Below are 25,825 nucleotides of genomic sequence, written 5' to 3' on the forward strand. Positions count from 1 at the left end.
GCGGGTTTGGCCAGTGTAGGTCGTCACGGTAAATAATTATTTGTTCTTAACTGACTTGCCTAGTTAAATAAAGGTTAAATAAATAAAATAAAATAAATGTGCCACTGTCAACCAAATGGCATGTCCATTTATGGACCTAGTTATATGAGAGATCCATAATATCAGCACCTCTGAACAGAAATATAGACGCAACATGTAAAGTGTTGGTCCCATGTTTCATGAGCTGAAATAAAAGATCCCAGAAATTTGCCATATGCTCAAAAGGCTTATTTCTCTCAAATTTTGTGTCCACATTTCTTTACATCCCTGTTAGTGAGCATTTCTCCTTTGCCAAGATACTCCATCCACCTGACAAGTGTGTCATATCAAGAAGCTGGTTAAACAGCATGATCATTACACAGGTGCACCTTGTGCTGGGGACAATAAAAGGCCACTCTAAAATGTACAGTTTTGTCACACAACACAATGCCACAGATGTCTCAAGTTTTGAGAGAGCGTGCAATTGGCATGCTGACTGCAGGAATGTCCACCAGAGCTGTTGACAGAGAATTAAATATGAATTTCTCTAGCAAAAGCTGCTTCCAACGTTGTTTTAGAGAATTTGGCAGTATGTCCAACTGTCCATTTGTTATTCTTATCTCTTACTTTTTTAGGGATTGTCTTAAAACTGCATTGTTGATTAAGGGCTTGTAAGTAAGCATTTCAGTGTTGTATACGGCGCATGTGACAAATCATTTTTGCTTGATTTGATTTGACAGCTGCAGATCATGTGTATGGCGTTGTGTGGGCTAGCGGTTTGCTGATGTCAACGTTTTGAACAGAGTGCCCCATGGTGGCAGTGGGGTTATGGTATGAGCAGGCATAAACTACAGACAATGAACGCAATTGCATTTTATTGATGGCACTTTGAATGCACAGAGATACCGTGACGCGATCCGGAGGCCCATAGTCGTGTCATTCATCTGCCGCATCACCTCATGTTTCAGCATGATAATGCCAGGCCCCATGTTGCAAGGATCTGTACACAATTCCTGGAAGCTGAAAATGTCCCAGTTCTTCCATGGCCTGCATACTCACCAGACAGGTCACCCATTGAGCATGTGTGGGATGCTCTGGATCGACTTGTACGAACAGCGTATTCCAGTTCCCGCCAATATCCAGAAATTTGCACAGCCATTGAAGAGGAGTGAGACAACAATCCACAGGCCACAATTAACAGCCCGATCAACTCTATGAGAAGGAAATGTGTCGCGCTGCATGAGGCAAATGGTGGTCACACCAGATACTGACTGGTTTTCTGACCTTTTTTTTAAGGTATCTGTGACCAACAAATGCCTATCTGTATTCCCAGCCATGTGAAATCCATAGATTAGGGCCTAATGAATTTATTTAAATGGACTGATTTCCTTATATGAACGGTACTCTGTTCAATCTTTGAAATGATTGTATGTTGTATGTATATATTTTTGTTCAGCATAAGTGACAACAATTTATTAGTTCACATTGGAATGTAAACTGAACTGTTATCTCCAAAGTCATTATTTATTTGAGGAGGAAAAAGAGGTTTCACCTAGAGCTACAAAACTGCCAGAAAGCAGAAATGGAATTCAGCAGTTTAAGTGGGTCAGTGATACAGGATCTGAACCAGGAGTCATCCTACAAAACGGCAGATATCTTGAGTGATCACATATTGCCTTGCGGTCACAATCTCACAATCGTCAGGGAGGGTGATTGAGTATGGTCTCAGGTCAGGGTGGTCTCCCGGACTCCCTCCAGTACTCTTTGGGTCCAAGAAGAGAGTCAAAAGAAGAAGAATTGGGGGGGCTGGGGGAAACAAGTTAGCAGGCTGGGGACTGAATGTGGAGGGTGGCTCTTATCAGGGCATTCATGTGAGGTCAGGCGATGCCAATCAGTTGGCCTGGAAGAGGAGAGTCAGGAGCGAGGCCCGGCCCTTATGAGGCTGGCTCCCACAAACATTCATTAGAGACCAGTTGAGAGCTCTCTCAGTTCAGAATGACCTCCAGTTAGATAAGGCTATTCCAGCACAACAATGAGCAATGAGTCATGGGAAATAGACTGGCCAAACTCTTCTGGGATTATGCTGCCCGTGTTTGTTTATCACATGGAATAAATCTAATTCAACCCCTGTAGAGAAATAAAAAGGGCGCTGTTTGTGTGTGTGTGACATCTAATTACCAAACATTAGAGAAATGTCAATAGCATATTTACTGATATGTCCAGAGCTCGGTATGTTTGAAAGTTTGGCAAATGCATATGGTAAAGTCAAGTATTGTGTTTGTGTGCGCGCTCGCGTGCGCGTGTGTGCGATAGAAAGAGAGTCCCTGCTGTGAATTTACACAACTAATTGCATAAAGTGCATTGTCATTATCAAAGTGCTGTGCACTGCAGTACCAACATATTCTATCAAGCCAATAATTAATTCCACTGACCACTCACTGTATGCTTCCAACCTACCGGAAAGAACTGGTGAAAGTGCTTAGGCGACAGGTTTGAATTCTGTCCGTGTAGGCTACTTGGGTGTGGGTGTGGAGGAGCGGACAAGCGGGAGGGGAGGGAGGAGAAGCAGACATCGACACCTAGGCAGTGGCAGTTATATCCACAAGACGAGAGGGGATAGACGTTTCTCAATGGAGTGCGTATTTTGAACCATAGCCTGTACAGGGACCTCAGAGTGGAAAAAATATTTTTCAATCCGGCGTTGATCGTGCAGCTGCGGGAAGGGACAATTGCGCGCAAGGAATAAACATGGCCCCAAGTCTATATCTCCACGGGGCCTTGGCTGTGTTTTGTGTGACTCTAACCTGCAATGGATTTAATATAGACTCACGGTTTCCAGTTATCAAAGAAGGGAAAACCAAGGGCAGTTTCTTTGGATTTGCTGTTGCCTTACACAAACAGACGGAAGGGTCCACGAAATACCTGTGAGTATCCGCGGTGTACCTCCTATGCAACTGTTCTATCCTCTTCAGGCGCCATAAATTGTGGCGTTCCACTGATAATTCGATTTGGATAGGTACACTACACACTAGAAACGACATAAAAGGAAAACCAGCTACTTAGAAGTTCCATCTGTTCTTGCTCTTTAAAACACCTTTCTTCCTTTCATGTGCACGTCTTTAATGTCGGAAAGGTTCCAAGTTATTTGAAACTTCAATAGTTTTTGATGTAGAGCCTGTTTAGATTAGCCCACTTTATGAAGTTCACTAGAACACCTGTCCAAAATAAGCGGGTATTGGCCACGTTTATTTTGTTTTATATTCTGCTGGCCGCAATCTCATAATTCAGTACAATTTCAACATGTCAGACACCTGTCCGAACTCGGGAACCAGCGATCCTATACTTTCATTCAAGAGCTTCTTATTTGGTCAATCGTACAAAATGCTTAATTTATATAAACATACATAGCATATAATCTAAAATAACAGGTTTAAAAGGCTATAACATAGACTTCAGTGACCATAGCCTACTGTCCTTGCTTGCGTGTACGCAATTCATGAAATATACTCCGCCAATATCGCTACACCTTTTTGTACGGATAAAGTGTAGCCAACACTTGTATCCAGAAAATATTTAGGCAACCCCTCGAGAAGAAGCATACATTTATAGTGTAGGCCGACATTACGATCACTAACATTATTTTCCACGTTTCCTCAACTTTCTTTAATTTCAGTTAAATTGTTCTCTCTAGTTAGTAAGTGTAAGAGAAACAATGGGTTCGGTGCCTGTGGTTAAAAACAGAACGTGCTGCTCAACGAATAAGGCTTTGTCCCATTATGATAATATGAATGGTCTTAAATTGATGATGTTGTCCCTCGTTGGCTGTCATGACAATCCATACCCGTCATTTTACACAATGGTTATTACAACGCTGTAAAATGTTAATAATAATAAACATGGCACTGATTCTTGTACCCTGATCTCAACAACAGTTTATAAACGATAAACAACTGCAGAGCTGTTGAATAAGATCAGTACTTAAATGCTTGTTACTTATTGAGTGGGCTGTGTTTTATAGCTGCAGGCAGATACTTCACGCTCATAGGGGGCACAGGGGCCCCCTCAGATTTGTCATGTTAAAAAATAAATACAAATAATAATAATTGGGTTGTTTCTCTGTAATTCTACTAGCCACCTAGCAATTCTATGAAGTTGGCTTTAGCTAGCCCAGATAGGTTCCCAATCTCCCAACCTCATAACTAGCTACCAAGAAGCCATTTCAGGCTATCAATCAAGTTACAGTAGCTAGCTTGTCTAACTATCTTAGCTTGTAGGCCTGCTGCCAAGGTTGGCAGACTTGAAAAGCAAGCAATAACTAAATGTACTGAAAAAGACTCACATTCCTTTAAATTTTTGACCCAGTTTCATTAAAAAAATAACCACCAGTCAGGAGGATACAGACAGCTAAAGAGGTATGCTTAGATATGCAGAAAAAAATACATGTGTATATATATATTTGTTAACCAAGAAAGTCAGCACAGTGATTATGGCTGTTTCAGGTGTTTGAAAAAACCTTCATTCTCCAATTTACGGACAAGGTAGCAGCTACTCTTCCTGGGGTCCAGCAAAATTACGTTTATACAATTTAAAAAACATTACAATACATTCACAGATTTCACAACACACTGTGTGCCCTCAGGCCCCTACTCCACCACAATCGCATATCTACAGTACAAAATCCATGTGTACGTGTGTGTATAGTGAGTATGTTATCGTGTGTGTGTGTGCATGTGTTTGCTCATATGTTTGTGGTGCATTTTTATCTGTTTTTTTATATCTAATTTTACTGCTTGCATCAGTTACTTGATGTGGAATAGAGTTCCATGTATTCATGGCTCTATGGAGTACTGTGCGCCTTCCATAGTCTGTTCTGGACTTGAGGACTGTGAAGAGACATCTTGTGGCATGTCTTGTGGGGTATGCATTGGTGTCCGAGCTGTGTGCCAGTAGTTCAAACAGACAGCTTGGTGCATTCAACGCGTCAATACCTCTCATAAAGTAGTGATGAAGTCAATCTCTCCTCCACTTTGAGCCAGGAGAGATTGACATGGATATTATTAATATTAGATCTATGTGAACATCTAAGGGCCAGTCGTGCTGTCCTGTTCGGAGCCAATTGCAATTTTGCTAAGTCCCTTTTTGTGGCACATGACCGAACAGTAGTCTAGGTGCGACAAAACTAGGGCCTGTAAGACCTGCCCTGTTGATAGTGCTGTTAAGAAGGTAGAGCAGCGCTTTATTATGGACAGACCTCTCCCCATCTTAGCTACTGTTGTATCAATATGTTTTGACCATGACAGTTTACAATCCACGGTTACTCCAAGCAGTTTAGTCACCTCAATTTGCATATTATTTCAAATCAAATTTTATTGGTTACATACACGTGTTTAGCAGATGTTATTGTGGGTGTAGCGAAATTCTTGTTTTTCGAGCTCCGACAGTGCAGTAATATCTAACAAATAATATCTAGCAATTTCAAAACATATAGCAAATACGCACAAATCTAAGTAAAGGAATGGAATTAAGAATATATAAATATTTGGACGAACAATGTCAGAGCGGCAAAGACTAAAGATACAGTAGAATAGCATAGAATACAGAAAATACATATGAGATCAGTAATGCAAGATATGTAAACTTTATTAAAGTGACTAGTGTTCCATTTATTAAAGTGGCCAGTGACTTCAAGTCTATGTATATAGGCAGCAGTCTCTAATGTGCTAATGATGGCTATTTAATAGTCTAAGGGCCTTGAGATAGAAGCTGTTTTTCAGTCTCTCGGTCCCAGCTTTGATGCACCTGTACTGACCTCACCTCTGGACGATAGCGGGGTGAACAGGCAGTGGCTCGGGTGGTTGTTGTCCTTGATAATCTTTTTGGCCTTCCTGTGACATCGGGTGCTGTAGGTGTCCTGGAGGGCAGGTTGTTTGCCCCCGGTGATGCGTTGGGAAGACCGACAGGATGTTCTCAATTGTGCATCTGTAAAAGTTTGTGAAGGTTTTAGGTGCCAAGCCAAATTTCATCAGCCACCTGAGGTTGAAGATGCACTGTTGCTGTCTGTGTGGGTGGACCTTTTCAGTTTGTCAGTGATGTATTATCTGAGGAACTTGAAGCTTTCCACCTTCTCCACTGCAGTCCCATCGATGTGAATGGGGGGTGCTTCCTCTGCTGTTTCCTGAAGTCCACAATCATCTCTTTTGTTTTGTTGACGTTGAGTAAGAGGTTATTTTCCTAGCACCACACTCCCAGAGCCCTCACCTCCTCCCTGTAGGCTGTCTCATCATTGTTGGTAATCAAGCCTACTACTGTTGTGTCTTCTGCAAACTTGATGATTGCATTGGAGGCGTGCTTGGTTTCTCCTCCACTTTGAGCCAGTCATGGGTGAACAGGGAGTACAGGAGAGGGCTGAGCATGCACCCTTGTGGGGCCCCAGTGTTGAGGATCAATAAAGTGGAGTTTGTTACCTACCTTCACCAAATGGGGAGCTGCCCGTTAGGAAGTCCAGGATCCAGTTGCACAGGGCGGGATTCAGACCCAGGTCCTCAAGCTTAATGATGAGCTTGGAGGGTACTATCGTGTTGAATGCTGAGTTATAGGCAATGAACAGCATTTTTACATAGGTATTCCTCTTGTCCAGATGGGATAGGGCAGTGTGCAGTGTGATGGCGATTGCATCGTCTGTGGATCTATTGGGGTGGTAAGAAAATTGTAGTGGGTCTAGGGTGACAGGTAAGGTAGAGGTGATATGATCCTTGACTAGTCTCTCAAAGCACTTCATGATGACAGAAGTGAATGCTACGGTGCGATAGTCATTCAGTTCAGTTATCTTTGCTTTCTTAGGTACAGGAACAATGGTGGCCATTTTGAAGCATGTGTGGACAGCAGACTGGGATAGGGAGAGAATAAATATGTCTGTAAACACACCAGCCAGCTGGTCTGCGCATGCTCTGAGGACGCAGCTAGGGATACCTTCTGGGCCGGCAGCCTTGCGAGGGTTAACACGCTTAAATGTCTTACTCACGTCGGCCACGGAGAAGGAGAGCCCACAGTTCTTGGTATCGGGCCGCGTCGGTCGTTGGCACTGTGTTATCCTCAAAGCTGATGGAGAAGGTGTTTAGCTTGTCCGGAAGCAAGACGTCAGTGTCTGCGACATGGCTGGTTTTCCTTTTGCAGTCAATTTATTACAAGGTTTAGTTGAGGTTTAGGTTTTCGTAAATTATTTGTCCAAATACAATGGTTTTAGTTTTAGAAATATTTCGAACTAACTTATTCCTTGCCACCCACTCTGAAACTAACTGCAGCTCTTTGTTAAGTGTTGCAGTCATTTCAGTCGCTATAGTAGCTGACATGTATAGTGCTGAGTCATCTGCGTACATAGACACACTGGCTTTCCTCATGTCATTAGTAAAGATTGAAAAATGTAAGGGGCCTAGACAGCTGCCCTGGGGAATTCCTGATTTTACCTGGATTATGTTGGAGAGGCTTCCGTTAAAGAACACACTCTGTGTTCTGTTAGACAGGTAACTCTTTATCCACAATATAGCAGGGGGTGTAACACCATAACACAAATAAGTTTTTCCAGCAAACACACATTTTTCCAAAGGTTTACTAAGGGTTGATAACAGGCTGATTGGTCGGCTATTTGAGCCAGTAAAGGGGGCTTTACTATTCTTAGGTAGGGGAATGACTTTTTCTTCCCTCCGACCCTGGGGGCACATACTTGCTAGTAGGCTTAAATTGAACATTTGGCAAATAGGAATGGCAATATCGTCTGCTATTATCCTCAGTAATTTTCTATCTAAGTTGTCAGACCCCGGTGGCTTGTCATTGTTGATAGACAACAAAGTTTTTTTTCACCTCTTCCACACTCACTTTACGAAATTCAAAATTACAATGCTTGTCTTTCATAATTTGGTCAGATATACTTGGATGCGTAGTGTTAGCGTTTGTTGTTGGCATGTTATGCCTAAGTTTGCACCTCAGCCACGCTCAAGGTACTAAACGATATCATAACCGCCATCGATAAAAGACAGTACTGTGCAGCCGTCTTCATCGACCTGGCCAAGGCTTTCGACTCTGTCAATCACCATATTCTTATCGGCAGACTCAGTAGCCTCGGTTTTTCTAATAACTGCCTTGCCTGGTTCACCAACTACTTTGCAGACAGAGTTCAGTGTGTCAAATCGGAGGGCATGTTGTCCGGTCCTCTGGCAGTCTTTATGGCGGTGCCACAGGGTCCAATTCTCGGGCCGACTCTTTTCTCTGTATATATCAATGATGTTGCTCTTGCTGCGGGCGATTCCCTGATCCACCTCTACGCAGACGACACCATTCTGTATACTTCTGGCCCTTCCTTGGACACTGTGCTATCTAACCTCCAAACGAGCTTCAATGCCATACAACACTCCTTCCGTGGCCTCCAACTGCTCTTAAACGCTAGTAAAACCAAATGCATGCTTTTCAAGCGTTCGCTGCCTGCACCCGTACGCCCGACTAGCATCACCACCCTGGATGGTTCTGACCTAGAATATGGGGACATCTATAAGTACCTAGGTGTCTGGCTAGACTGTAAACTCTCCTTCCAGACTCATATCAAACATCTCCAATCTAAAATCAAATCTAGAATCAGCTTTCTATTTCGCAACAAAGCCTCCTTCACTCACGCCGCCAAACTTACTCTAGTAAAACTGACTATCCTACCGATCCTCGACTTCGGCGATGTCATCTACAAAATGGCTTCCAATAATCTACTCAGCAAACTGGATGCAGTTTATCGAGGGTGCCATCCGCTTTGTTACTAAAGCACCTTATACTACCCACCACTGCGACCTGTATGCTCTAGTCGGCTGGCCCTCGCCACATATTCGTCGCCAGACCCACTGGCTCCAGGTCATCTACAAGTCCATGCTAGGTAAAGCTCCGCCTTAACTCAGTTCACTGGTCATGAAGGCAACACACACCCATAGCACGCGCTCCAGCAGGTGTATCTCACTGATCATCCCTAAAGCCAACACCTCATTTGGCCGCCTTTCCTTACAGTTCTCTGCTGCCTGTGACTGGAACGAATTGCAAAAATCGTTGAAGTTGGAGACTTTTATCTCCCTCACCAACTTTAAACATCTGCCATCTGAGCAGCTAACCGATCGCTGCAGCTGTACATAGTCCATCGGTAAATAGCACACCCAATTTACCTACCTCATCCCCATACTGTTTTTATTTATTTACTTTCCTGCTCTTTTGCACACCAGTATCTCTACCTGCACATGACCATCTGATCATGTATCACTCCAGTGTTAATCTGCTAAATTGTAATTATTCACCTACCTCCTCATGCCTTTTGCACACAATGTATATACTCTTTTTTTCTTTTTTTCTTTTTTTCTACTGTGTTATTGACTTGTTTATTGTTTACTCCATGTGTAACTCTGTGTTGTTGTCTGTTCACACTGCTATGCTTTGTCTTGGCCAGGTCGCAGTTGTAAATGAGAACTTGTTCTCAACTAGCCTACTTGGTTAAATAAAGGTGAAATAAAAAAATAAAATAAAAAATCTTGCCAATTAAAAAATCATTAAAGTAGTTGGCAAAATCAGTTGGTTTTGTGATGAATGAACCATCTGATTCAATGAATGACGGAGCTGAGTTTGCCTTTTTCCTCAAAATGTTATTTAAGGTGCTCCAGCACTTTTTACTATCATTTTTATGTAATTTATCTTTGTTTTATAGTGTAGTTTCTTCTTCTTTTTATTCAGTTTATTGACATAATTTCTCAATTTGCAGTACGTTTGCCAATCGGTTGTGCAGCCAGACTTATATGTCATTCCCTTTGCCTCATCCCTCTCAACCATACAATTATTCAATTCCTCACCAATCCGTAGGGATTCAACAGTTTTTACAGTAATTTCCTGAATGGGTGCATGCTTATTAGTAACTGGAATAAGCAATTTCATAAATGTGCCTAGTGCAGCATCTGTTTGCTCCTCATTACACACCATTACTTTGTGCCCCTTCAGATTTGTTTGTGGTGCATGAAGCCCCCGGCTGCAGGTGAAACAGGTGTGGCCAGGTGATCTGTGTTACAGCCTGCAGCATGTCTGTGTGGTGAGTGCACTGAAGGTCCTAAAAGGCATCCATGCCGAAGAAAATGTATCCTCAAGGGTTTAACTTATTATGGCCCAAGGAAAAGCAGCTATTGATTTTCAGTTGGAATACCATACCATTCCTCTCACACACAAACAAGTTTTCCTTCGCTTATGTTCTCTTAAGTATGCTTTATATGCATTGGAGTTTCTCGGTCTTGAACATGTACATTGCCTTCAGAAAGTATTCACACCCCGTTACTTTTTCCACATTTTGTTGTATTACAGCCGGACATAAAAATGTAGATTTTTTTGTTGTCACTGGCCTACACACAATTACCCATAATGTCAAAGTGTTCTAGAAATGTCTTGCCTACACGTTTTTACAAATTCATTGAAAATGAAAAGCTGAAATGTCTTGAGTCAATAAGTATTCAACCTCTTTGCTAATGGAAGCCTAAAAAAGTTCAGGATTTGCTTAACAAGTCACATGATAAGTTGCATGGACTCACTCTGTGTGCAATAATAGTGTTTAACATGATTTCTGAATGACTACCTCATCTCTGTACGTCAGACATACACTTATCTGTGAGGTTCTTCAGTCAAGCAGTGAATTTCAAACACAGATTTAACCACAAAGACCAGGGAGGTTTTCCAATGCCTCGCAAAGAAGTGCACCTATTGGTAGGTGGGTACAAATAGAAAAAGAAGACATTAAATATCCCTTTGATCATGGAGAAGTTATTAATACTACTTTGGATGGGATATCAATAAACCCAGTCACTACAAAGATACAGGTGTCCTTCCTAACTCAGTTGCTGTAGGGGAAGGAAACCACTCAGGGATTTCACCATGAGACCAATGATGACTTTAACAGTTAAATGGCTGAGATAGGAGAAAACGGAGGATGAATCAACAACATTGTAGTTAAAAGAAGGAAGCCTGTACAGAATAAAATAATACTAATAAATAATACGGCAAAAAATGTGGCAAAGCAATTAGTGTTATATGTTTGGAGAAAATCCAATACAACACATTACTGAGTATCACTCTCCATATTTTCAAGCATCGTGGTGGCTGCATCATGTTATGGGTATGCTAGTAATTGTTAAGGACTGGGGAGTTTTTCTGGAGAAAAAATAAATGTAATGGAGCTAAGGGAAACCTTGTTCAGTCTGCTTTCCATCACACGCGGTGAGATTAATTCACCTTTCAGCAGGAAACCTAAAACACAAGTCCAAATCAACACTGGAGTTGCATACCAAGAAGACAGTGAATGTTCGTGAGTAGCCAAGTTACAATTTTGACTTAATTCTACTTGAAAATCCCTGTCAAGACCTGCAAATGGTTGTCTAGCATTGATCCACAACCAATTTGACAAAGCTTGAATAATTTTGAAAAGAATAATGGGGAAATGTTGCACAATCCAGGTGTGGAAAGCTCTTAGAGACTTACCCACAAAGACTCACAGCTGTAATCGCTGCCGAAGCTGCTTCTATAAAGTACTGACTCAGGGGTGGGAGTATACTTATGTAAATTAGATTTGAATTCATTTTCAACACATTTCCTAACATTTCTAAAAATCTTTTTTCACTTGGTCATTATTGGGTAATGTGTAGATGGGTGAGAGAATGTGTATTTATTTAATCAATTTTAAATTCAGGCTGTAACACAACAAAATGTGGAATAAGTAAGTGTATGAATACTTTCTGAAGGCACTGTACCTTGCAGTCATTATAGAACGCAAACAGGGGTTCGACACACATTACTTTCCACATATGCCCAGGCCATTTCACTCAACGGATGCCTTGGTTTGTGTTTTGCAATACAGTGTTCATTGGCCTTGGCCAGTAACCAATGCATGTATGTTGCTATTACCGAAGGGCTTGTATGGAGTAATTGACATAATAATTAGCAATTGAAATAGCATCAGCCTTCAGACGGTTCCTTTTTCATTCATTTCATTAGGATGTTTTTGCCTGTTTGAATTGGTGGTTGCTTGCTTCTGTAGGCAAGTTTAACTTGCTCTCTCCTAACAGCTACCTATTGGAGGCTCTAATAGATCTCCCTCCGAACAGCAAACACTGTTGTCCTTATGTGTGCTCTTTGAAGAACCCTAGACTACCTAAGTTGTATTTAGGACTTCCTCTTGCCAATTAAACTGGCCATATCATTCTGCAGCATCCACGAGAGGTTTAGTTCTTTTGATCTCTTGAGTTTTGTTTTGTGCTCGTCGTAATTGCTAGTAATTTCTTGCGTGCACTAAGCAGGAAAGAGAATTGTAAACCAAGCCCTGCACTTCCTGTGAGCTAACAGTGGAAGCGCAGAATTGGGAATTGATGACTCCTGCCTTCGTCCGAGTAAGCCTCCGCCTCTCTGTTTCATGTGCTCTAAGTGGTGGATTGATATGTTAAACTGAGAGTTCGTTCTTGGTCAGTCAGTGCAATGGGACGGTTGCGTCCTGCTGACACCAGATCAATGCACCGTCTTTGCTCTGTCCCCTGAGGGATGGTGTCATCGTCCAGAAGCTGCAACATAAGAAGGGGACCATATGGCCATGGTAATGAGGCTGGAGGCCTGTGGGACTTGGTGACAAGGACCCTGTTTGGAGCTGTAACAGATTTATCAGTATAGAGGAGCAGAAGGAGTGGAAGACCCTTCAGCCAGAATGTCAACAAAGGTTATTTACACTCTTAGCTTAACTCCTTACCTTCAAAAGAGCCCGTCCCACTGAAGTCATGATAGATTTATAACAAGGCATAAATAAACTACAATATGTTGTGTAAGTATGTTAGATGAAATATCAGTCTTAATTCTATGCCATTCATGCAAATAATGTGAACCAGCATGCTTTTGTAACATAGTATACCGTATTTACTGTAGGATAAGTTCATTTGGCATGTTTTTGGGACAATTCTGAAGAGACACAAGAATGTTTAAGTTAGGGGGATTTCAATGTCCTGTCTGTTCCATCTCTGTGTTGTCAGGGCTTCACAGTATGGGTCTGTCTAGTGTCACCACACTAAGGGCTGAGCACAAAGTTGTTTAGTACACACATTTCCCCATTACGAGAGAGAGAGAGAGAGAGAGAGAGAGAGAGAGAGAGAGAGAGAGAGAGAGAATGTGTGAGGGCTTAATAAACCAACCAATCACTACATGTATAACATTTAAAGTGGGCATTTGTGTATGTATGCCAGGTCAAGGATTAAAGGGTTTCGAGACAGTTTGTCTCATGCAATGGAAAAGAGCTGAGATGGTTTAAAGCAGTGCTCATCAACATTTTCTGAGCTGGGATCACCTTCTTAGTCAAAATGCAGGCCAAGATCCAGTGTGGTTAAGGTTAGGTTAAAAATCACATTCATTTTTAAAAAGATACATTGTAGAAATAGGCGGGTTTATGACTTTGTGGCTGTGGTAACTAGTAATAGCATCAGAGGGTCCTCCTCTCACCGTTGGACCATCCCTCACCTCATCCCCCTTCGCTAATATTGACCAAAAAGGGGAAACCGTCTTCGAGCTGATGGCGAAACTCGAGTCACACCGCACTATTTCTGGCTCATGTAGAAATTCATGTTGTTACTCCTATGAGCAGAGAAAGTTAAATATTCCTCACTATTAGAAATACACACAGCCGCTAATAATAACAACCCAAGCTTATCAATACACTTTTCTACTCATTCATTGAAACTGCAGTGCTGGTTGCAGCGTGAGTGGAGAAGCGCATTTCATAACAGTGTTGAATACAAAGTGTTGACAGTGCTGAATAAAAACTTAAACATGAACTCACTCATAAAAACAGCAGCTCTTTGCTGTATTCATTGACAGTCTCTCTCTAGTCATGGTTTTAGACGTTTTGAAATCACAGTATCAACTTACTTTGCTATGTGCTAGAAGGAAGCTGCGGATTGCAGACACGGTGATCTGAGCAATCCGATTGGCTAACGGTAGGCCTATACTGTAGATGCACTTGATTTGCTCTCCAGGCACGCCAAATAGGCGGAATTTGTTTCTTCAGACACATGAAACGGTTCAAAATGAGCACACTTCGCCTACCCGGCGTGCAGGGCAGCTGAAACAAGTGCACCTACAGCTAACAGTGCGAGACAAAAAAAAGAAGGAACGCAAGGCTTTATCACTGTTGTTTTTATATACATTTTTCGTGAACGACTAGGAAATGCCTTGGAGTTGCCAGTCGATCGCTTTCGACCATTTGGTGACCACTGGTTTAAAGTGAATACCATCATCCAGTTTGACTGATTCCAGGACAGTACTTAAACTCAAGTGAAGCAACGAGATTTGAGAGTTTCTCTGGCCATTGTGGAGAAGCTTGATGGCAATAGAGAAAACCCAGACCCCCCCCCCCCCAAGACAAGATCTGGTGCCTGGATAGCGTTGCACGTTCCTCACACAGTACCTGTACCTGTCTGAAGCCAAATATGGCACTCTTCCCTGCACCCTCACCCCTCCCTTCCCATCACATTCACATCCACCACCCACTTCAAGGAGGGAGGAGGTAGCAATGCTGTCAGCTGGTCTCTGATTGGCTCCTTTCAGGCCTCTGACCCATGGTATGCCTAGAATGTTTCACCCTTCCCTGTACACTCGACTTGCCAGGTTGCAGGTTGGGACATGGATGAAATGAGTTTGGGGGGAATTCACAATTCAGCAACTCTTGGATGTGTCTTCTATCTTCTGTCTTGTTCAACCTTCGACAGTAGACAGACAATCGTGTCTGTCACTTCTCAACCTAGATGAAGTTTATGAACCACAGCACTCCTAAATAGGCCAATCAATGGTCATAATTCCTCAAGCCACCAAGGCTTTTAATCATTGTGGAGAGGTGCAGTTTAGCCATCTCATCTCTGTCTGGGGGCCGTGGCCCCTGGCCATGAAAACTCTGCCTTTAATTTGATGGGGCCTTCCCCTATTTCTCTCCTCTCTTCACTGAGGTGTAAAGTACTGTAGATTGCTGTCAGACCTTTTATAGACAAACTGCAGGTTTGCTAACAGATTTCCATGTTAGAAAAAGCATTGAGCTTCGGTTCAGTTCATTTCACTTACAGTACCTTCAGAACGATTTCAGTCCCCTTGACCTTATCCACATTGTTGTGTTACAGCGTGAATTTAAAATTGATTATATTTAGATTTTTTAGTCACTGGCCTACACACCATACCCCATAATGTCTGAGCAGAATTGAGTTTTTAATTGTTTTTACAAATTAACAAAAAATGAAAAGCTGAAATATCTTGAGTCAATAAGTATCCAACCCCTTTGTTATGGCAAGCCTACATACGTTCAGGAGTAACAAGTCACATAACAAGTCACATAATACTAGTGTTTAACATTATTTTTTCATGACTACCTCATCTCTGTACCCCACATATATCGTGTCTTCAGAAAATATTCATACCCCTTGACTTATTCCACATTTTGTTGTGTTAAAGCCTGAATTCTAAATGTATTACATATATGTTTTTTTCTCACCCATCTACACGCAATACCCCGTAATGACTAAAGTGAAAACATGTTTTTAGAAATGTTTGTAAATGTATTGGTTGTCCAGCAATGATCAACAACTAGAGCTTGAAGAATTTTTAAAATAATAATGGGCAAATGTTAAACAATCCAGGTGTGGAAAGCTCTTAGAGACGTACCCAGAAAGCCACTGGTGCTTCTACAAAGTATTGTCTCAGGGGTGTGAATACTTCTGGAAATTTGCTATTTTTCGATTTCAGTAAATTTGCATTTAGATTTAGACATGTTTTCCTTTTTTTCATGATAGGCTATTGTGTGTAGATGGGCGAGAGAGAAAAATCTATTCAATCCATTTTGAATTCATGCAGAATGTGGAGTAAGTCAAAGGGTATGAATACTTTCTGAAGGCACTGTGTGTCACCTCCCTCTCTCACTGTGCTTAGGCACTATGTAAAACAATATGAGGATGAATTGTTGTTCATCATACACAACTGCCTGGTCTACTTTTTTCCTTCCAATTAATTCTCTGCTGCCTGAGAACTGTAAAATATGGACAAACAAAATAATTAGGGCAGAAGAATGTCCTTCCACATGGTAGACAAATGAAGAAGACGGGTTTGTTGGACTTGGCTGGGCTCCCAACATTTCTTCTCAGCGTTCTGGTTGTTGGCTTTGTCTTCAGAAGTAGGCCTTTCAAAGCACCAACGTCATGCCACAGTGACAAGACTGGCTGATAACGTGTGACGTGCTGCGTGTGTCCATTAGGCCCACATACATGTATGACATTATATTCTATTCAGATCATGTTTGCTGTCAAATCTTTGTGACGGAACTCATCTCAAGTTTTTTTATTCCTTCGTGAGCATTGCATCAAGTATATTTATGAGTCACTGTAACTTACTCTTTATCCATGAAGTAATCTCTTGAAATAAGACCTTAATTGGAAGTCTCGGCAGCTGTGAGGTGTAAATGATGATTCTTTGATGCAGTTTAGGGGAAGTGGGATTTATTCATGTCAATAGTTGTCGTCGTCAGTGCATTAGCCTTCTATAACTTTGTCTCTCTCTGTTGTCTAACGTTGTAGTGCATTAGGACATTGGCTATTTCCAAGTATTCTTTAAAAAAGCACAGTAATGCTGAAAATGTATGGGATGCAAGCTACTTGATCTTGTAGCATTGAATCGACAGAAGGATTTATAATTTTTCATTGGTTTAGAGTTTAGATTATGAGCAGTAATTATTAGCCTACACTCTTAGAAAAAAAGGTGCTCTCTAGAACCTAAAAGGGCTGTCCCCATAAGGAGAACCCTTTGAAGAACCCTTCTTGGTTCCAGGTAGAACCAATGATTTATATGTACACAAAATGACTGATAGGGAGCGTTGTGTTGAAGCCACTGTGCCTCCATCTTGGCACTCACTACTATTGTAAAAAATATTTTGTAACCTATAGAAATGCATTTATTAATATCTACATTTGATTTCGCCACATTTATTATATTACAGACACCTTAATACTTTTACATTATATTATGTTAGCTAAACATAAATACATTAATACAAATGTATACAGTACCAGTCAAACGTTTGGACACACCTACTCATTCAAGGGTTTTTCTTTAGTTTGACTATTTTCTACATTGTAGAATAACATCAAAACTATGAAATAACACATATGGAATCATGTAATAACAAACAAAAAAAGTTAAACAAATCAAAATATATTTCATATTTTAGATTCTTCAAAGGAGCCACACTTTGCCTTAATGACAGCATTGCCTTCATCCCAAACCATCAATTGGGTTGAGGTCGGGTGATTGTGGAGGCCAGGTTATCTGATGCAGCACTCCATCACTCTCCTTCTTGGTCAAATAGCACTTACACAGCCTGGAGGTGTGTTTTGGGTCATTGTCCTGTTGAAAAACAAATGATAGTCCCACTAAGCGCAAACCAGATGTGATGGCGTATCGCTCGAGAATGCTTTGGTAGCCATTAAGTGTGCCTTAAATAAATCACTGACAGTGTCACCAGCAAAGCAGCCCCACACCATCACACCTCCTCCTCCATGCTTCAAGGTGGGAACCACACATGCGGAGGTCATCCGTTCACCTGCTCCGCGTCTCACAAAGACACGGCGGTTGGAACCAAAAATCTCAAATTTGGACTCATCAGACCAAAGGACAGATTTCCATGTGTTAATAATGTTCATTGCTCGTCTTGGCCCAAGCAAACCTCTTCTTGTTATTGGTGTCCTTTACTAGTGGTTTCTTTGCAGCAATTCTACCATGAAGGCCTGATTCATGCAGTCTCCTCTGAACAGTTGATGTTGAGTTGTGTCTGTTACTTGAACTCCGTGAGATATTTATTTGGGCTGCAATCCGAGGTGCAGTTAACTCTAATGAACTTATCCTCATGAGAGCCAGTTTTATCATAGCGCTTGATGGTTTTTGCGACTGCATTTTAAGAAACTTTCAAAGTTCTTGAAATGTTCCAGATTGACTGCCCTTCATGTCTTAATGTAAAGATGGACTTCCATTTTGCTTTGCTTATTTGAGCTGTTCTTGCCATAATATGGACTTGGTCTTTTATATTTTGATTTGTTTAACTCTTTATTGGTTCTTACTACATTATTCTATATGTGTTATTTCATAGTTTTGATGTCTTCACTATTATTCTATTCTATGTAGATAATATTAAAACTAAAGAAACAACCTCTCCCTGACCGAGTCTGTAATACCTACATGTTTCAAGCAGACCACCATAGTCCCCGTGGCTAAGGAAGCGAAGGTAACCTGCCTAAATGATTACCGCCCCGTAGCACTCACGTCGGTAGCCATGAAGTGCTTATCACTGCACCTGTACATAGCACATCTGTAAATAGCCCATCCAACTACCTCATCCCCATACTGTAATTTATTTTGTTTATTTTGCTCCTTTGCACCCCAGTATCTCTACTTGCACACTCATCTTCTGCACATATATCACTCCAGTGTTTAATTGATAGATTGTAATTATTTTGCCACTATGGCCTATTTATTGCCTTACCTCCCTTATCCTACCTCATTTGCACACACTGTATTTAGACTTTTTCTATTTTATTATTATTATTATTTATTTATTTAATTTGAATTTTTACCCCTTTTTTCTCCCCAGTTTCGTGGTATCCAATTGTTGTAGTAGCTACTATCTTGTCTCATCGCTACAACTCCCGTACGGGCTCGGGAGAGACGAAGGTTGAAAGTCATGCGTCCTCCGATACACAACCCAACCAGCCGCACTGCTTCTTAACACAGCGCGCATCCAACCCGGAAGCCAGCCGCACCAATGTGTCGGAAGCTACACCGTGCACCTGTCTGAAAAGGATGTGTCATGTGTCTGAAATATAATGAGTCATTGGTTATCTACCAATGGATGTGCATCTTGTACAGCTGTAGTATCTTCATTTGAGCCAGTTTGCTACTACAGTAGGAAAATAATCCTGCAGCAACAGGAAATATTCATTATTATGTGGATTATAATTAATGGAAATTTTTGTAGGGGTTGCTACATTTTTATTAAAATAAAAACTTTCTTAAACCTCAAATACACTACAAGATGTGTACACTGTGATTAGTTTAGACAGTATCTCATAATGGAACAAGAATTATCTCTGTTTATGCTGGGTCAAATTTGCTGTAGGTCTATTTACTTTCACTTCCTTGCTATTTCATTGGGTTTCTGAGTGTATTATGACTATCCATTGCAATGAACAATAATCATAATGGCATTTACGATCCGTATCAAGTTGCTTAGAGATGAATGACTTTCTAATAACATGTTATAATGAATGAACCCCAGCTGGTCATCCCCCACCCACTATCGCCCAGTACCTCTACCATGGAGAATCCCTCTAGAGGGGCTTTCACTCAGGACTACCTGCAGAGACGACTCTGCTTCTACCCTACAAACACGGGAACACATCCTTTGTCCCCTCTCTGGTTGTATAAACAGGTTTTAAAAAAGCATAGAGTTACCACTTGCCATGGTGCCGTAGGCCCCTAATGGGGTGTATGTGGTCGCCAAGGGAGCAACATGCTGTCTTTCACTCTGCATGTCATTCTTCATCTCAGGAAGGGTAATGTGATATGGATGGAGAGATCCGTTTACACTTGGTATGTCTCTCTGCACCTCTCTCTCTCTACATGGTACAGTTGGGAGATACTGTAGTTTGGCTATGTATGAGACGACCAGTCTGGTGGTTGCCCTTTTAATGAACACAAACAAGCTGTGTCAATGTGTCTCGTGTTGAACAGTGCACAGTATCAGTAGGTTACGTGCCGTCTTGATTTCAATGCTTTTCTGCAGTGATTCTTGCTAGTTGAGAACAGAACTTGAGACGCTTTCAAATGTAACTATTGTGATAGGTTAGTAGGCTACATTACATGTTTCCTGTGACAAAAACTTTGCGGTCTTCAAGTATCATACAAAGTTCACACCGAAACGATCCATTCTATCCGCACAGTCAAAGCACAACGGCCATTTCCAATAGCCAAACACGCTAACATGGCGTTAGCCAGGTGCAAACAGCCTTTAAATAACCCCCTGAGCCGTCCCACCTCTATCCCTCCATCATGGCTAAACTCTGTGGTCAAGACAGGTTTGATCAACTCAGGGTTAACTTGCTGGAAATTCCACTATGTGAAACCTCATGGCTTTGTGGGGGCAGTAAGGGAGATGGAAGTGGCTGCTCCTGGTTTGCTCAACGTGGGCCACTGATTTTGCGGCCTTGTAAAGATTTGAGACCTTGAGGCCAATGATCTCCCAGGTCAACCCAGAAACACATGTCCAGACTCAAGACTTGCAGCTGTGGGGGTTCTAGTCAGGGGACCAAGGTACAGTGCATGGTTGGGGTATGAGTCAAACAATGTTTTTTCTGAGGTTCCCTTGTGGAAAATAAAGTTATTCTAAGTCAATAGATCAGTGTTATGCTTTTATAGTGGTAGGGTAGGGATTAGGGAACCCCCCCAATGGTCACCCTGTGACATCACTCAGTCTGGTAAAGCACTTACGTGTGAGGCATAGTGGAGTGAGGTGTTCCAGTGCTTTAAGGGCCAAACCATTGATGTCAATGGAATTCAGTCCCTGCTTAAACCACATTCAGTGCCTGTTGTGAGGCCATTGTCACATTTGACTGTTACAGTAAAGCGTATGTTGTGCATTATGATAAAGTGAACAACCACACTCTATTTATTTCACAGGCTCCAAATGAGAGTTTGCTCTCCCGCCACTGTTAGACCAATGACACGCTCAGCGGGTCGGTATAAACCGGATGCATGCGGTTTTCACAGGAAATGGAAAGAGACTGTGACGCGGCATCCGCTTTTGGACTTTAAGAAGGTGACACCAATGATGGTGGATAAATTAATATACAGTACCAGTCAAAAGTTTGGACACACCTACTCATTCAAGTGTTTTTCTTTATTTTTACTATTTTCTACATTGTAGAATAATAGTAAAGACATAAACACTATGAAATAACACATATGGAATCATGTAGTAACCAAAAATGTGTTAAAACAAATCAAAATATATTTGAGATTTGAGATTCTTCAAAGTAGCCAACCTTTGCCTTGATGAAAGCTTTGCACACGCTTGGCATTCTCTCAGCCAGCTTCATGAGGAATGCTTTTCCAACAATCCCAAACCATCTCAATTGGTTTGAGGTCGGGTGATTGTGGAGGCCAGGTCATCTGATGCGGCCCCATATCACTCTCCTTATTGATCAAATGGCCCTTACACAGCCTGAAAAAAGTGAAAAGAAAAGTGAAAAAATATTCAGTTCCGGTCTACTTAACAGGGTGGGTCTCCCATAGACATCAATGCAATAGCAGCTGGGTTTGGTCTACTGACTTTCAGTGAACCAGAAAAAAACAGTGTGTGTGTGCATACTTACATCCTTGTGTGTGGGTGTGAGTGTGTGTGCGTGCGTGCGTGCGTGCGCGTGTGTGTGTGTGTGTGCATGCGTGCGTGCGTGCGTGCGTGTGTATATGTGTGTGTGTGTGTGTAGGCCTATGCACGTGCATGCGTGTGCAGGTCTGTGACTGTGTGAAAGAGAAACCAGAGGGGGTTATTCAATGTTCCAGTCATGCGAGGCCTAACATGAACTGTTCCTCAAACATGTCTTTGTTCCGTGCCAGGGGGATAGTGTGTCATTTCCTCCTGTGATGTACAGCACCGTATTAAAACGCACGTATTCTTCATGTGTATTTCCTGTCCGATTAGATGGACCCCTCAAGGAATTGTTGACATTGATCCCAATGATGCGTTAATTAATTTCCTGTATCCCCGGCTTTCACTGGACGCATTGGATGCATCCTAAATGGCACCCTATTGCCTATATAGTGCACTATATAGGGAATAGGGTGCCATTTGGGACGTGTCCATTGCCTTGTATGCATATCCAAGTGTCTCCTGGAATGTTGTCTAAAATGTCTGACACCATTGTGAAGAGAGATGTTTGACAAGCGGAGTGATGTGAAAAGTGCCTCTGGAAAGAGAAGACTGGCCAACTCTCCCCTCAGCAACCTAACATCAGTGGCAGTCAGCTAGCCTGGAGATATCTAGCTGAAATTTGATCTAGACCCCTATTCAGTGGGTTTATCGAGTTCAAAAAGATCTTTGGCTGGTTTTTGGTTGCAAGAAAACTAGCATCCACCAGAAAACTAGCATTCACCTTCAAAATATGATGTTATTTTGACTATATCCTGTTATAGTTACAGAGTTGTACACTATCTATACACTGCTATCTCTTGTAGTTTTTGAATGAGAAACTGTATTTCAGCCACATGCTGCCACAACAACGACTATTTTATAGTAGGTGGTTCACCAGTAAACACCATTCAACATCCAGGGATCATTCACAAAGTGAATGGAAGTCACTACTGAGTGCATTGATGATGTCATCACTTTCATATCTGGTGGAAGTAGCATGATTTCAGTGTTTCTTATCTGCATAGGGTCATTCAATTAAATAACGTGAGTACTTTTGTGTATTTTCCATGTATTAATGATGTTGAGGACCTTTGCTTCACTACGATCTGGAAGGAACAAGTCAACTAAGTCAGCATTGATACCTAGTGGATCATAGGAGGTGAATAATGTTGTAGGCGTGTTTGTCTGCCGACTAACCACAGTTCCAAAGGCAGCAGGTGTTTCAACTAGCCTGTTTCAACTAAACTGTTTGCCTTGTCACGACTCATCTAAAAGCTATGTGTGTGCGCACAAAGAATGTGCTAACAGCTAGGTGTGCACACCGTGAATATTCCGCTAGCAATGTGTACCCTCGTGGGTTTGTGTGCTTTCAAAGAAAAGACAGATATTTGCTGAAAACACATCAATTACAGAGAATGTTGTGTTCAAATAGCCCCCCCCGACACAGAAAATGAGTATTCCTTCCTTCCTTCCTTCCTTCCTTCCTTCCTTCCTTCCTTCCTTCCTTCCTTCCTTCCTTCCTTCCTTCCTTCCTTCCTTCCTTCCTTCCTTCTTTCCTTCCTTCCTTCCTTCCTTCCTTCCTTCCCTCCTTCCTTCCTTCCTTCCTTCCTTCCCTCTCTCTCTCGCTCTCTCTCAACCACCCACCCACACACACACACACACACACACACACACACAACGTTTCATATCAAGTGAGGACAGGATGTCCCTTTCCAGTTAGTGTAGAGTCGGACTGTGTATTCTTGTAGCTAGCATTTCAACATTACCGTTCTTTCAAAGCAGTCATTACACCATTACAAAGAGACAAATAGATTTTAAACCTCGTTCCCCTTGTTCTAATGCAAAATCGAATCTGATAATTGAGTCGAGCTGAATTCAGTATTACTACCCCATTTATTAGTTTAGCAGGACAAACTGCAACATTTTCCAGGAATCGATCTGGTCGTACTGCTCGTCTATAATGTAATTGGTTTATACTTCAAGGCCCACACACTGGTACTGTCACCTTGCTCTTTGTTTACATTATCTATCTATTTGTTGTGTTTTTTGATGTGTCTTGCTGTGTCGTCGAAAAAATTACACACTGCTTAACAGCTCAGCTACAGACCAATGTAGCATCAACAGTTACAACTGATAGCTGCCAATAAAATACTAATATATTGACACATTTAATCCAAATAATTCGCAACTCAAACTCCATAGCCTTTCACAATGGATTTACAATTCTTCCAATGCACTGTGTGCAAACACACACAGAATATCCTTACACACGCATACAGTGGAAAGAAAAAGTGTGTGAACCCTTTGGAAATACCAGGATTTCTGCATAAATTGGTCATAAAATTTGATCTGATCTTTATCTAGGTCACAACAATAGACAAACACAGTCAGCTTAAACTAATAACACACAAACAATTATACGTTTCCATGTCTTTATTTAACACACCGTGTAAACATTCACAGTGCAGGGTGGGAAAACTATGTGAACCCTTGGATTTAATAACTGGTTGACCCTCCTTTGGCAGCAATAACCACAGCCAAATATTTTCTGTATTTGCGGATCAGACCTGCACGACGTTCAGGAGGAATTTTGGATCATTCCTCTTTACAAAACTGTTTCAGTTCAGGAACATTCTTGGGATGTCTGGTGTGAACTGCTCTCTTGAGGTCATGCCACAGCATCTCAATCGGGTTGAGGTCAGGACTCTGACTGTGCCACTCCAGAAGGTGTATTTTCTTCTGTTGAAGCCATTCTGTTGTTGATTTACTTCTTGTGTTTTGGGTCGTTGTCCTGTTGCATCACCCAACTTCTGTTGAGCTTCAATTGGCGGACAGATAGCCTAACATTCTCCTGCAAAATGTCTTGATAAACTTGGGAATTAATTTTTCCGTCAATGATAGCAAGCTGTCCAGGTCCTGAGGCAGCAAAGCAACCATGATGCTCCCTCCACCATACTTTACAGTTGGGATGAGGTTTTGATGTTGGTGTGCTGTGCCTTTTTTTCTCCACACATAGTGTGTTGTGTGTTAATCTTGTGTGTTCCTTCCAAACAACTCAACTGTAGTTTCATCTGTCCACAGAATATTTTGCCAGTAGCGCTGTGGAACATCCAGGTGCACTTTTCCAAACCTCAGACGTGCAGCAATGGTTTTTTTGGACAGCAGTGGCTTCTTTTGTGGTGTCCTTCCATGAACACCATTCTTGTTTCATGTTTTACGTATCGTAGACTCATCAACAGACATGCCAGAATGTTCCAGAGATTTCTGTAAGTCTTTAGCTAACACTCTAGGATTCTTCTTAACCTCATTTAGCATTCTGCACTGTGCTCTTGTAGTCATCTTTGCAGGACAGCCACTCCTAGGGAGAGTAGCAACAGTGCTGAACTTTCTCCATTTATAGACAATTTGTCTTACCGTGGACTGATGAGCATCAAGGCTTTTAGAGATACTTTTGTAACCCTTTCCAGCTCTATGCAAGTCAACAATTCTTAATCTTATGTATTCTGAGATCTCTTTTGTTCGAGGCATGGTTCACATTAGGCAATGCTTCTTGTGAATAGCAAACTCAAATTTTGTGAGTGTTTTTTATGGTGAAAGGCAGCTCCAACCAACGTCTCCAATCTCGTTTCATTGATTGGACTCCAGGTTAGCTGATTTCTGACTCCAATTAGCTTTTGGGGAAGTCATTAGCCTAGGGGTTCACATACTTTTTCCAACCTACACTGTGAATGTTTAAATGATGTATACAATATACAAAATACAATAATTTGTGTGTTATTAGTTTAAGCACATTATGTTTGTCTATTGTTGTGACTTAGATGAAGATCAGATCAAATTTGATGACCAATATATGCAGAAATCCAGGTAATTCCAAAGGGTTCACATAGGTTTTCTTGCCACTGTATATAATACATAAGGTTCTAATGAAATGTCCATATCGACAATCGAAATGACTGAAAAATGCAGTTCAAAATGTTTTAAAAAGTGTCTAATCCAAAAATCTTGCTTGATAGTTCAAATGCATTCAAAGGGATGTTGTCTGTTCTCATGATTCAACTGTAGCCGAACCTGCAAATTGCAAAGGAAAATGCATTTAGGCCTACCTTTGCTTGTAAATTAAGTCCATTTGTCTGGTGAACCTCTCGCGACAGCATTGTAGAAGTCACAGCAGAACCCTCATTATTTTATTCTGCAGGCACACAGCAGGGAGACACATCCCCAAAAATCAAATTTTCACACGGACACAAAAAGTCCTTCCCATTCCTATTATGTCCACAAAGCAAAATT

At 41.5% G+C, this 25,825-nt stretch overlaps 1 protein-coding gene across 2 annotated transcripts in view; it reads left to right on the forward strand.

Annotated features, from left to right (window-relative positions):
* The first annotated feature begins 2,384 nt into the window (after nucleotides 1–2,384).
* itga3b (integrin subunit alpha 3b) overlaps nucleotides 2,385–25,825 on the forward strand; it is a 54,449-nt gene continuing 31,008 nt past the window's right edge. Inside the window, exon 1 of one of the 2 annotated variants that reach the window (XR_016487162.1) lies at nucleotides 2,385–2,942. Coding sequence is in view for 1 of the 2 variants with exons in the window: in XM_090202148.1 (XP_090058274.1) it covers nucleotides 2,767–2,942 (176 nt within the window). In the remaining variant the exon portion in view is untranslated. The remainder of the gene's footprint in view (nucleotides 2,943–25,825) is intronic. The other variant, XM_090202148.1, reaches the window with a different exon arrangement.

The sequence above is a fragment of the Oncorhynchus mykiss genome, chromosome 16 (assembly GCF_057628025.1).
Source record: "Oncorhynchus mykiss isolate SJ-2025 chromosome 16, ASM5762802v1, whole genome shotgun sequence".
NCBI lineage: Eukaryota > Metazoa > Chordata > Actinopteri > Salmoniformes > Salmonidae > Oncorhynchus > Oncorhynchus mykiss.